Source organism: Macrotis lagotis, chromosome X, assembly GCF_037893015.1.
Source record: "Macrotis lagotis isolate mMagLag1 chromosome X, bilby.v1.9.chrom.fasta, whole genome shotgun sequence".
Classification (NCBI taxonomy): domain Eukaryota; kingdom Metazoa; phylum Chordata; class Mammalia; order Peramelemorphia; family Peramelidae; genus Macrotis; species Macrotis lagotis.
In genome coordinates, this window is record NC_133666.1 from 184,026,816 (window position 1) to 184,041,380 (window position 14,565).

At 36.4% G+C, this 14,565-nt stretch overlaps 1 protein-coding gene across 2 annotated transcripts in view; it reads right to left on the minus strand.

Annotated features, from left to right (window-relative positions):
- The window catches only part of B9D1 (B9 domain containing 1), a 50,330-nt gene extending 35,767 nt beyond the window's left edge, over nucleotides 1-14,563 (minus strand). Inside the window, exons 1-5 of one of the 2 annotated variants that reach the window (XM_074206943.1) lie at nucleotides 14,457-14,563; nucleotides 13,692-13,760; nucleotides 11,646-11,769; nucleotides 7,966-8,062; nucleotides 3,413-3,475 (exon numbers count right to left, since the gene is read on the minus strand). In XM_074206943.1, the coding sequence (XP_074063044.1) occupies nucleotides 3,413-3,475; nucleotides 7,966-8,062; nucleotides 11,646-11,769; nucleotides 13,692-13,760; nucleotides 14,457-14,519 (416 nt within the window). In that variant the 5' untranslated portion in view covers nucleotides 14,520-14,563. The remainder of the gene's footprint in view (nucleotides 1-3,412; nucleotides 3,476-7,965; nucleotides 8,063-11,645; nucleotides 11,770-13,691; nucleotides 13,761-14,456) is intronic. The other variant, XM_074206944.1, reaches the window with a different exon arrangement.
- Between the last annotated feature and the right edge of the window lie 2 nt (nucleotides 14,564-14,565).

The following is a 14,565-nucleotide window of genomic DNA, read 5'->3' on the forward strand; positions in this document are numbered from 1 at the left end:
TACCCTCCTGGGAAACCCACCAAACATACAGGCACCTAGATCATTCCCACCTACAATAGCAAAGATATGGAAATGATAATACTAGCTTTCCAAATGACTATCAACAAGATTACTTCTGATAGGCAAATAGAGACCCATCCCAGTTCATTTTGTAATCCAAGCCATTCCCTTCAGTTATTGTGGTGTGTGTAAAAGTAGCTTTCTTAATTATATAACCTAGTATTAATTTTCACATCTGATTCAAATATAAAATCTTTCCTAAGGTGGAAAAATGTATCATTTCAGAGAATGACACATATAAAGAAGTGATAAATATCTTTGAAAAAAAATTGTAAATTTTAAATCCAGTCTTCTCACTTTAATGATACAATGACAGTGGGCTCCCAACCCCATGCCCTTTCCTTGGCTGTCCCTCATGGACTCTCTCTCCTTGTCTCTGGGGTCTAGTTTTCCTGAAGCCTCAACTAAAATACCATCTTCTACGGGACATCTTTTTCAGGTCTGCTTAATATTAGTGTCTTTCTTAAGAGATTACCTTCCATTTTCCCCTAATATGTTCCTGGTACATTTGTTGCTATTGTTCAGTTAGTTCAGTTATGCCTGGCTCTCCATGACTCCATTTGGGGTTTTCTTGGCAAAGATCCTGGGATTGTTTGCCATTTCCTTCTTCAGCTCATTTTATAAATTAGGCAAATGGGATTAAGTGATTTGCCCAAGGTCACACATTAGGAAGTGTCTGAGACCAGATCTGAACTACTGAAGAGGAGTCCCACTGACTTCCACAGTCAGCACTTTACCCACTGGGCCATTCAGCTTATCACCTAACACATAAAGTACTTAATAAATGTTTGTTGATTCACTAACTGTGGAAAAATAAATCGATTAATGAATATGGTATAGCTGGGAAATGGTCCCAACTGTTTTGGAAAGTCATCTGGAACATTGTCCCCAAAGTCACTAAACTAGACATTATCTTTGGATCTAGCAAGATATATTAAGTCTATAACCTAAAGAGATAAAGAGAAAAAGGACTTATATGTATGAAAATATTTATAACAGCTCTTATTATAGCAAAGACCTGCAAATTTAAGGGGGAAACCTTCTATTGTTGCCATAAGAATAAATAAAAGGGGTAGTTTCAGAAAGACATGGGAACATATGTATGAACTTATTCAGAGTTAGTGAAATGAGAACATTTACACAATAATATTATAATGAAAGACAACTCTTAAAAAACTTGAAAATGCTAGATCAAGCAATCAACTGATCTATCTACCTGAAGAAGAAAAGTGTTGCAATGAAGCTTTGTGACTAGTCTCTGATGGACTAATGATACTAGTACAATGACAGAAAGGTAATGGACCCAAGAAATAGATGCATTTTTGAACATAGTGAATGTAGGAGTTTGTTTTGCTTGATTTTGTATATTTATTTCAGGAACTTTGTTTCCAATAGGGAAGCAAAAAAGAAAGAAAAGAGGACCACTGAAGCATCTTTTCTTTAAAAACATATTTAGAATATGAGAAAGGCCTTAAAGAATTTCAGAGAATAATACAGCTATGAAATTGAGAAAATCAAGTTGTGTGCAATAGATCTGCAGTTGCATGTACAATCCTTTTCTATTATTTACACTGTATGTGGAAATACCCATATTATTGGTATTTGTTGAGTTCAGATTTTTTTTAAGAGAAAAGAGGCCATTAACTTTAGCAATAGGAGATTATTTGTAATTTTAGTGAGAGTAATTTCAGTTTACTAATAAGCTTGTTAGCCAGATTGTATACAAGGGGAAAAGCAGCAGCAGTTTTTTTTCAAGGTATTTGGCTGGCAAAGGTAGGAGAGATAATGAATAATACTTACCAGGTATGGTGTGATCTATAGAGGCCTTTTTAAAGGACGAGCAATATTTGACTATTTTTGCAGGCATCAGGAAAGGAATATAAAGGGAGAGAATTAAGATTTGAGAGTATAGATGATAATGAAGAAATTCTGTTTTAAAATAAAAAAGAAGAAATGGGCTCCAAGTTGGCTTTGGGGAGAAGAGTCCCCTCTTTATTTAAGACTGAAAGAAAGGAAGAAATGTTGGATTGATATCCAGGGGTTATAAGATGAGGAGGAAGGGTTGTGAGATAAGGTAGAAGTGAAAAGAGGGAGCTCTAGGTGAATTTTTCAGTTTGATATGAGACAAGAACTTTAGTTGATATAGTTGAGGAAGGAAATACTGTAAGAAGGCTTGTAGATAACAGCTTGAGGTTTGATTTTCAAGGAAAAACCTCCTGCTCTCTGCCTTGTTAATATTTTCTGCTGTGCTTGATTTGATCAGAGTTTATAGATATGTGCTGGCAGATGGAGAGTCATACATCCATAGGTGCAATTTGCAATATCAAGTTCTGGAGTTTCAAGGAGATGATAAAAGTAATTTCAAATATAATTTATTATTATTTTAATGGTATTTATTTGTTTGATACAATGACTTTTTGATAGAAATTAATTGCTGAGGGTTTTAAAATGCTAAAAGGCAGAAATGAAGTAACATTAAGAGGTCAGTTCAATTGTTGACCTTAACTTTTTTGTAGACTACAGATAGAGCCTAGAGTTGAAATTTCATTTATAGAGGAAATTCTCCTTGAGAATCTTCCTCTTAGTAATTCAAGTAAACAACTTTTTTGCAACTTATAATTTTTCAAAGTTGTCTTGAACATTAAGAGATTAAATGACTTGCCCAGGGTACATAGCCAGTGGGTATCAGAGAAAGGGTATGAACTCAGATCTTTATACATCTGTTATGTCACCTCTCTTTAGGCATTTAAAAAATGTTAATGACATATTTTGTTATTGTATCTCTTCATTTCCAAATATATCCTGTGAGCCATGAGTCATTTATTGCAACAAAGAAGAAAAAAAAAGGAAGAAAAAGAGTTCAGCAAAACATATACATTAAATGACCCAAAGTTTCCCACCTTTGCATAGAAGGAAGAGAGGTGCACTTTCTTATTTATTCTGGCACCAAGTTTGCCAATCCTATCTTCTAAAACAAAGCTTCTTGAATTTTTTGTGTCACAGATCCTTTTGACATTCTGGTGAAACCTAAAGATGCCTTTTCAGATTATTTTAAAATGCAAAAATAAAATACTTAAAAATATAAAGGAAATCAATTATATTAAAATATAGTTACCAAAATAGTTTGTTTTTTTCCCCCTGATTTTTGCAAGGCAATGGGGTTAAGTGGCTTGCCCAAGGCCACACAGCTAGGTAATTATTAAGTGTCTGAGGTCAGATTTGAACTCAGGTACTCCTCACTCCAGGGCCAGTGCTCTATCCACTGTACCACCTACCTGGCTGCCCCCAAAATAGTTTTAAAAGGTACTCCAGGTTAAGAACCCCTGGTTTTTGTGAAATGTGTTGCAATTACCTTGTCAATTTTTGCAGTTTAGATGTCGATTCTGGTACAAACATGGGGATAGTCCTTTTGTGTCTGAAATATATATATTTGAACACAAATTTAGCAAATATTCTGAGTACTGTTAATGTAACTGAGTAAAAATATAAAATTAAAACATGATCAGAGAAATATACAAGTGTGTAATAAGATCAGGATAGAGGAACCAGTACATTCTATCCTCTCTCTTTTTTTTTTTTAGGTTTTTGCAAGGCAATGGGGTTAAGTGGCTTGCCCAAGGCCACACGGCTAGGTAATTAAATGTCTGAGACCAGATTTGAACCCAGGTACTCCTGACTCCAGGGCTGTTGCTTTATCCACTGCGTCACCTAGCTGCCCCCTTATCCTATTTTTTATACTCAAATAACCCAGATCTATTCAGGCCTGAAATTTCATCTTTAGCCATAAAAAATTTTAAAATGCAAATATGCCTGAAAGGATTAACATTTTTGGGGGGGGGGGTTGGTTTTTTTGGCAAGGAAAATGGGGTTCAGTGACTTGCCCAAGGTCACACAGCTAGGTAATCATTAAATGTCTGAGGCAGGATTTGAACTCAGGTACTCCTGACTCCAGGGCTGGTGCTCTATCCACTGTGCCACCTAGCCGCTCCAAGAATGAACACTTTTAAGGTTCTCAGTGGTCAAGTTTTTAGTAATGGAAGAACAGTCAGGAAAAGAGACACAGAATTCCATCTATAAGACCTAGGCTCATAAGATTTTAGAATCAAAAGAGAACTTAAAAGTATTCTAGTGTAATCTCTTTATTGTAAAGGTAAGGAAACTGAGGCCCAGAAAAGTTATAGTGCGTGGTAAAACTGGGATTCCAATTAAAATTTTCTCCAAATTCTGAGCTTTTCCCATTCTACCTAGAAGCCTTATATCTCAGACTTCACAGTTTTGCATTAGGGGGTCATACAAAATGATTATAATGGGTAAGTATCCATAAAATTCTGTAAAAACAGAAAACCAGAAATTTACCATGATATAATATCAACTCAAATGGCTTTATATATGGAAGAATCTAGGTTTTCAAGCTGGAAATTATAACACAAAGAGTCCCATTCATACAAAAAGTGAACTTGTGCTAGTTGAATCACTCTGACAAGGGTGGAAGGGATATAAGCCAAATGCTCTCTTCCTTGAAACTCTTAAAATTTCTCCTTTCCATCTAAATGAGGACCGAGGACATTAATTTCAGGTCTTCAACAAAATCAAGCTATGAGATTATAGCTTCTTTCTTTCTTTCCCCTGTTTAATAACCACTTTGTTCTTTTTTTTTAAGTTTTTTTTTGCAAGGTAAATGGGGTTAAGTGGTTTGCCCAAGGCCACACAGCTAGGTAATTATCAAGTGTCTGAGACCGGACTTGAACCCAGGTACTCCTGACTCTAGGGCTGTTGCTTTATCCACTGCACCACCTAGAACCACTTTGTTCTTGCTCCAGCAGCAGCTTCATAGATACTATGTTTTCTGCGACCACTATTCCCAAATGAATTAAAGATTCAGATTCCTACCTTTTGCTAGGGCACAAAAACCATTAGTTATGATTCTGCTTAAGATTGAAATGGCTAAGTTACTCTAAGCTAAAAGAAAAGCACCTCAACAAATAAAGTTGGAAAATAAAAACTCCCAATTTTCTGAAAGAAGCAAGATGTAAAAATTGCAAGTACTCTTATTTCTTGTAACAACCTATGGTAAAGAGGCTATGGGGCCCTCCTTTTCTGAACTAATTTAGACCACATTTAATTCTGGTCTCTAAAGAAAGGAGACAGAATTTCTTTTTGATGGTCTTTAGTTAAACGTACTCCCTTACTAGAGCAGAATTCTGAGCTATAATTTAAACTACGTCTACAACTGGCTTACCTCTTGAGTGTTCTCAAAAAGGATTAGCATGGTTCCATCTAAAAAAGTACTTGGGGGAAAAAAATAAAAAAGTACTTGGAATGTAAAGATGATCAAGTATAAGGCAGTAATTTATTTGCTTTATTGTAAAAGAAATGCCTAAAAGACAAAGGGCTTTAAATATATACTGACAAATATTTAAAACATGAAACAGTAATTCAGAAGTCTAATTATACTCTCTAAATAAGTAAATATTTAAAATATTAAAAAAAGATGAAATACTTTGTGGGAATCCTAAATGGACATTTTTACTTTGGTTCTGCATTGTTTGATAACTCAATCAAGGTCTACATATTGGAGTAGACCAAGACATAACTATAATTAACTTCTAGAGCTTAATTCCTTTGGGGGTGCCCCACTTGGTACTCATCTGAGTTTGCTTTCTTTTAAGCTAAGCCTGTTCATCCTCTCATCAGTTAAGTTCAGATCTCCATTTGAAGTGCTTTTTACTGAGGAATGAACCATTTGGGAAAAAACAAGAGTATCTTGAAGGAACCCCAGAGAGGTCTGATCTGGACTGTTTTCTAGGTTTTCTAGGGATCCATAGAAGAATTTTCATTTGAAGGAGTTTAATTTCTCATCAGAAGGTTGGGGGAAGGGGAATTTTTTGGTCCTGAGTCTTTGTGAGGAGAGTTACATGTGTCCCAGGAGATCTTCTGGGACTAGACTTTCCTTCTGAGAAAGAGGTCATTTTTTCATTTTATATTTTCTTTCCTTAGTTTTTGTTGTCATTCAGTCATGTTAGACTGTTTCTTTCCTCATTTGGTATTTTCTTGGCTAAAATACTGGAATGGTTTGCCACTTCCTTCTCCAACTCACTTTACAGACGAGGAAACTGAAGCAAACAGCATTAAGTGATTTGCCAAGGGTCACATAACTAGGAAGTGTCTGAATTTGGAATTGAATTCAAGAAGAAGGTTTCTGACTCCAGCCCCAGCATTCTTTCCAATGAACCACTGACCTGCCCTTGTTTGTTGGCTCTCCACAAATTTGTACAGAGGGAGAGCTGCCCAAGGTGATCCACTAATAAGAAGCCAGAAGAAGGTATTTTTTCATATCTAGTCTTCCAGGAGGGTATGTTAACTGCATAAATCTTTAGTTCCCAGAATCAATTAAGTTTTGAAATTATTTCAATATTTTTAAGAGAAAAATTTGCCTTGCTTAGAGGTAGAGGCTTAGAGAATGAATAATCTCTAGGGAATATCAACCTCCCAGAGGAGTATAACTATAATTATAGGAAACTTTTTCATGCACATTTTATCAGAGTGCTGTGCTATTATGAGTTTTTGATTTTTTAATACTTTCTTTTGTAGTACAGGAAGTACTACAGAGCTACTTTTTATGTTTGAGTATTTTTCTAGAAGGGATTCTGTTAACTCCTTCTGGAAAGAGACCTTAGACACATTTCAAACCTAAGCTTTGTTTAAATTATTGTCCTTAAGAGCTCTATTCTAGAATGGGGGTGTAATAAGCCAGAGATGACAAGTAAAAAAAAAAAAAAAGCCTAAAGCCTGATCCCTTTCTTTACAAGTCAGAACTGAACCCTGGTCTTAGTCCACAGCTGGGACCTTAAATAGGAAATAGTGCCACATACCTATAGGCTGTGACATTCTAATTACAACAACTTTTGGCCCTTCTGGCACTCCATTCTCTTATTATCAGAACAGAAATTTGTTAGTCATGAGATACCCAAAACCATGAGATGAGTTTCAAACCCAATGGTGGCCTGTCATCATTGCATTCATATATGGTAGCTTGGCATTGACAGTAGGTCACACAGGCTACGTGACACTAATTACTCACTTTCTTAGTGCACCAGGCAATTCTCTAATGGTATAAATTGTAGAGAAGGTATCAATCTGAAATGATATAGGAAATTCCCAACCGGTGAAATCTCAGGTCAAGTAATTTTTTTTTTTAATCTTGGCTTCATCCCATAAGAAATCTGGAAATTTCAATCATTAAAATTCATTGTCCCTATACTAACATGTAGAAGCTAGTTTATAATTAAGGACTTCTATTTTGAAAATTGTCCTTCATTCTCTGAAAAGAAGAAGTATATAGTCTGCAGGGCATATATGCTCTGGAGAGAGTATATACTCCACCATGCCTTCACAAGTTTCTTTACTTTTCTGTGGTAATCATAAATTGTACTATTTTTCTGGACATAGGGAGGAGATACCCAACCATATAAGCTTTCCTAACCTAAGTCATCTGCAGATAACCTTTACATTCATATCTTTGCCCTAGCAACCACCTACTTCTTTCTCCTGTATTTCAACAACTCTGTTGGAATTTCCATACTGAGGAGATCTCACTTTATTCAAACACTCTAAAGCAGTTTTTTTGGAAGCTGTCTCTTTTAGAAGTCTCTTTAGAAGCTGTCTCTAAAAACTTTTAGAAGCTGGCTATTTCATAAAAACTCTGAACAATCTGATCTGCCAACTAGGCAGTGGCCATTAATCCATAATAATCAAAACCAATCAATATATCATATGGTTTAAATCAGGGATTAGCAACCTTTCAGAGGCATTATGCCAAATTTCTATTCATTTGGAGAAATGAAATTCCTTCCAGAAAAAATGATTGATATACAAAGTGAATAAATGTAACAGGAAGACACCTACCGACCAGGAGTGAAAGGAACATGTACAGCTCCATAACCTCGAACCACATCATTTCCAAAAAGGTCAGGTCCATATACACTTATCACTATCTGTGGCCCTTGAAAAGAATAGGTAAAAAGAGGTATCTGTTTTGTTAAGCTCATGAATGAAGTTGGCCTGGAAGACAATATTGTTACAGAAAATAGCCTGAATATTATAGTACCTTTATAAGAGCCATAGTGCCTAGTAACTGCTTAAAATTTTTTTTTCTAGTAACTACTTTTTAACAAGTATCAATCAATTCATGTCAAGCATATCAGCAAACAATGAATTTAACAAAGGCTATAAACTAGGAACAAAGCAGCTTTTTTTTTCATTGAAAGTCACGGACATATAGGAAAATAAATCTACCAAAAAAAGTCATGTAAAATTTAATTTTGTTGGTTTGATTTGGGAATAATTAAGAGAAAATATATAACATTGTTCTGCTTTAAAAATAAAACATGAAGTATAAACAATTACATTCTAGAAAAAGTACATTATATATGTATATGTACACACATACATACATACATACATACATATATCTATATATTTAGTGATATATACATGATAAAGGAGACAGGGAAACCCCAAGATGATGACTTTTTAAAATTAAATTGAATTCACAAGGTATGTTCCTTAACTGATGGTTAATTCTTTCTGGGCACAGTACCTATCATAAAATAACAGTAATTTTAAAGTAACATAAAAAAAGCACTATACAAGATGCTAGGGTCACAAAAGCAAAACCTGAAATGGTACTTGTCCATAAAAAGCTCATATTTTACAAAATATATTACTATATTCAGGTATATATATGTTGGTGCCTTGACTTAGAGACTCTTTTTTTAAAAAAATTATTTATTTATTTATTTGTTTTGAATTTTACAATTTCCCCCCCTAATCTCACTTCCTTCCCCCTACCCCCCACAGAAGGCAGTCTGTTATGTTGTTTCCATGGTATACATTGATCTAAGTTGAATGTGATGAGAGAGAAATCATATCCTCAAGGGAGAATATAAAGTATAAGATAACAAAATTATATAATAAGACTTACAGGCTCTTGACTCATGTCACCAGACATGTTGGCAATATCAATATTTTACTAACATCTTCATGAAAATTTAAAAGAACATATAACAAAACAACGCTTAAAAGAAATATCAGCATTTTTTCTCTAAACTCTGCTTGTTATCAAGCAGTACTTAACCAAATATTAGCTTGCAACTCTACTTTAAGAGAAGCTTTTAAATCATCTTATCTAAATTGGTTCCTCAGTCTGCCTCTAGCAGTCATATTCAACTTTGGATTTAAAAAGTTCTTAAATATCATTAATACATGTTAATGGCTTAGCATTTGCTTCCTCATAAGACTCTGGTGTACAAAATCTCAATTCTTCCCAATAAAACACCTCAGACACTGTCCTTCCGTTCAAATCTTGCACATCTCTGGTAAACCCCCAATCTATTAAAAAAAAAGACTATTTCCCTCTTAGGAGTCTTGAGTTGTTTTTTTTAATAGCAGCCCTTTAGGCCCAAAACCTTATGCTTAGTGGGGGGGGGGGGGGGGTAAGAATGGTGGGAATGACTGACAGCAGCACAGAGCAAGCTAAAGACTTCAGAGCTTCTCTGTACAGGAACATCCTCTCTTGGCCCCTTGCAAAGTTGTCCTTGCTATAGTTGAGAAAGTTTCTAACATTGGATCCTAGATCTAATCCTAGTCCCTTGCTAGGTTAACCTCACCCTGTGTCTAGTCCTACCTGTTACTGAAAATGCTGTAATTGACCCTCGATAAATATTGTGCCTGAGCAACCCATTAAAAACCCTGGTTTTATGTGAGGCTTTCCCTTGTATTCCTATTCCTCAATATGTAATAATCCAAATTTGAACCTTAGATAACAATGATTACATCCTTACAATTGCAGACCAAAAATGTGAAAAGATCTCAGAAAATATTTGATCTAACCCCCTTCATTTTACAGATAAGGAAAAACTGAAGACCAGGGAAGTTAAGTGACTTGCCCAAAGTCACACAAGTAGTAAGAGAGGCAGAAATTTATAGACAATTTCTCAGACCCAGAAGGAAACTCAGAGAGAAACCAAGAGAGATATTTAGACACATACAGAAGAAATAAAGAGACAACAAAGATGAAGAAATGCAACATATGCATATAAGCAAAAAGAAATGTGATATGGAAATAATAGTGAGAAAGACACAAAGAAGAAAATCAGTGAGAGTCAGACAACCCAACACAGATTTCCATGCAACATCTCCATCTTGTGGAATTTTGGAGCACTGTCACTAAAAGTTTTGAAAACTGTCTTGGTTTTCCCAACTATGAATGAACACATACCACAATTCTACTACAAATAAATATATTAAAAGTTAAATAAAATGTTAACTTAACCTAGTAGAAAAACACTACTATTTTAAACAACCTTTTGTTGTTCTTTTAAGACATTCCCATTGGTTTTAAAGAGACTTTTTTTTTTTTTAGTGTTTTTGCAAGGCAATGGGGTTAAGTGGCTTGCCCAAGGCCACACAGCTAGGTAATTATTGAGTGTCTGAGGCTGGATTTTAACCCAGGTACTCCTGATTCCAGGGCTGGTGCTCTATGCACTGTGCCCCCATTCCCATTGGTTTTAGAGAAATATTTTCCAGAGGAAAATTAAAAGAATTTATACATGTATAGCCCCCAAAAGAACTCTTAAGATCACAAATTATTGTTTCAGAAAAGAATGTTTTAAATTATAAACAGTAATAAAACATTTCCAAACCATTTCATGAGAAAAGCTAAAAACTAATAAGCTAATAGTTAATAGCACCATGAGGAAAAGCACATTATAAAAGGGAACTAGAGTATAATTGATATTATTGCATATATTTTCATGGCACTGTATAGTTTACAAAATGCTTCTGCATACATTATTCCATTTGATTCTCTCACAAGATGAGTTATTATTTATCCCATTTTTACAAATAAGGATTGACTCCCCTAAGTCACAGACAAATATAGCAGAGTCAGAACTAAAAGAGACCACTTGACTCTTAGTTGTTTTATTTCCATTAGATTATACTGTATTTGTTATTTTTAAAAAAACCCAAACAGGATTTAATATCAATTTATCTGGAATAACTAAGAAAATTTAGACCTAGTAGGCAAAGTTGAGATGTCTTCAAGTATGTCCCCAACCCAACTTCACCTTTTTTTTTTGCCCAAACTAATGGAATGATGGCCTTTTAAGATAGAAAACTCCTATTCAACATTCAAAACTTCTACATGACATTCAAATTCCTATTTTTAGGGGCAGCTAGGAGCCCAGTGGATAGAGTACCAACCTGAAGTCAGGAGGATCTGATTTCAAATTGGGTCTCAGACACCTGATACGTTCTAGTTGTGTGATTTTGGGCAAGTCACTTAATCCCATTCCTTCACCAAAAAAACAAATTCCAATTCTTCCTTCCAGAGTTACAGTTCTGAGCTCATGTTTCTTATATATGCAATTCTGAAAATAAGAGGATTTCAAACAATGAAAAGTTCTTTCCAGGTTAGGACTGAGTCATTCCAGACTTCATTTGAGGACATTACCCTAAAGTTCTAAAATTTTACATTAAAAAGTCAGTTTTAATACTATATTACAAATCCAATTTTTACTTACAGCCATAAGGATTGGTACTTTTAAAGGTGATATCAATAGGGAAGTTCCACACCAGGGTTTGCTGGGTTTTTAGAAGCCCATCTGGACTTTTAGAAGTAATTTGAGATATTCCCTCTTCTAAACCCTAAGAAAAAAAAAAAAGCAATTTTTAAATTTAGTGCCATACCAAACAAATGACCAAGGAATATTTTACAGAAATGGTCAAAATAAAAAATGTTAATTTGGAGGAACAAAGAACTGGAATATCATGGGAAACAAAGAAAATAAGTACGAAGATGGGAGGGTGGGAACAGCACACATTTAGATTTTTATCTTATAAAGCAGTAACCATAAAACTTTAATACTAATTAAGAATAGTTATTCAAGAGTAATGTTGTGACCTCTTTTGATATAAACCAGATTAGAAATGTAAAGCTGTCTAAATTTTAAGAAAACCTCACATTCTGTTCTTGAGGAAAAACATGAGCTAGAACATAATAAAATTGGCTAAATGACCCCACCCAAACAATAGTCAGTGGATTAGTGGGACAAGAAAAAATCAGAAATAATTGACCTAGTTAATAATTAGCTCAGAGTTCAGTAAATCTCCAAACATAAATTATTGGGAAAGAACCCTTTATCTGATAAACAATTATTGGGAAAATTAAAATAGCTTGGAGAATTTAATTTAGATCAACATCTTATACCACTTAACACAATAAACTCAAAATGGGTATACTACCTGAATGTTAAAGGTCACAAAACCATCACTAATAATTAGAAAATGTAGTTTTAAAAAACTCTGAAATGTGGTCTACCTCACAAATGCAAACTGGAAAGGGTGACAAAATATGGGAATACTCAGTGTTGGATGGGTTGGAAAGACAAGCACATCACTACCCTAGAGACAGAACTGTGAATTATCAACCATTCTGGAAAGCAATGCCCTTTGACCCGGAGAGCCTACTGGTAGGCATATATTCCAAGCAGGTCAATGATAAAAATCAAAGGTGTCATATGCAAATTTTTTTTGCAGCAGTTTTTGTAATAACAAGTATTAGGGAACGGTTAAATAAGTTGTGATCCAGGAATGTAAATTATTTTGTGGTGCTTAAACAAGAATGGATGTTATCTATCTATCTATCTATCTATCTATCTATCTATCTATATATGAACAAGAATATTCATATGAACTTAAATGAAGTAAGCAAAACCAAAAAAGTAACATATTACTATTAAGCATATAAATGGAAAAAACTACCAACAAAATAATTAAAACAGAATTCTGTGGAATCATAATGACCAAGTTTGTAGCCAAAGTGAAATGAGAAGGTACCTAAACTCAGTTTACTAGAGAAGTGTATACTGTATATGTCATACTTATTCAATGTGCTGGTTAGTTTTACAGAATTTTTTTCTTTCTTTATGCTTAGTTTAAAAGGATAGATCTCTCAGAGGTGAAATAAAAACAAAAGTTACCAAGTAAAAGAAAATTTTAAACTATATAGCATTTTTGTAATCATGGGATAAAGTGTAATAATGATTCTGAGTACTTGCACTGAGAATTTGATGAAATTAAGCTGGGTGCATCAGATCTGTGGTCATTCTTGCACAGAAATCTGAGCATAGAGTGTCTAGTAAATATTTATTGTTGTTGTTCAGTCGTTTTAGTCATGTTAGACTCTTCACGAACCCATTTGGGGTTTTCTTGGCAAAGATACTAGGATGGTTTGCCATTTCCTTCTCCAGCTTATTTGTAGATGAAGAAACTGAGGCAAACAGAGTTAAAATGACTTGTCTAGGTTGACACAGCTAGTAAAGTATCTGAGTTTGGATTTGAACCCAAGAAAATGAGTTTTCCTGACTTCAGGCCTGGCACTTGATCGACTACCTACCTGCCCTCTAATAAATATTGAAATGGTTCATTTTTATCGTGTCAAGTCAGGGCATTGAATCTGGACATTTTATCTCTTTGCCAGGTGGCGGGGAGGAAGAGGGACTGGGAGGAATATAAGAAGAAAGGAAAAAAAGCAACAGAATTGAAAAAAGATTTACAGTTCAACTTACAGAAGTTGGTACCCAATCTTGGCCATAAACGAAACAATACTTGCAGTAGAGGTCATTAAACTCAGGAAACTTCAAAAAAGAAAGAAAACAGGTGCTTTATTTCCAACCACACTTCCCTTCTCTATTCGGTAGGCTGGCATGGAAAGCATTTTTGTACGATCGCCCTGTTAGCAACCCTGCCAGTCCGGCTGGGGCATCTCCTGCCATCAGTCTCCAGAGTGACCGCCTGGGCTGTGGTCACTCAGGGAGGGTATGGCCTGCCCCAGGAGACTGTCCAGGAAGCCGCGGCGAGTTTGGGGAAAGGCCCGGGGAACACAAGACTGGGAGAAGCTTTCCTCCAATCTCTAAAATTTCAGGTTTTTTTTGCAAGGCAGCGGCTTGCCCAAGGCCCCGCGGCTAGGTCGCTGTCACGTGCCTGCGGCCGCGTTTGCCCCAGGTCCTCCTCGCCGCCCCTTTCCAATCTCTTTTTAGACAAGGAAGCGGGTGAAGTGAGCGCGGGGGCCCGGGGTGCGGCCTGCTCCCCTCGGACCCCCGCCTCGCGGGGGGCCGGCTCCTCCAGCCCGGCGCTCTCGGCTTACAGGGAAGGAATTCTGGGGCGGCGTTGGGGCCGCAGCCCGGGCCCCGCCTCACTCTCTTCCCCGGGAGCCCCGGGCCCCTGCGGAGGGGCGCGGGCGCGGGCGCGGGGGCGGGGCTGAGCCTGCCGGGGGCGTGGCCTCGGGCCGAACATCCCCTCCCCCTCCCCCTCGGGTCCCGGGCCCCCCTCACCAGGCCGCTTTCCACTTGCCCGTTGACCATCACCAGGAAGACCGTGGGGTTGGCCGCGGCCATGGCTGTCCCCGGCGCCGCGCGCAGCCCGCGTTGCCGAGCGTCTCGG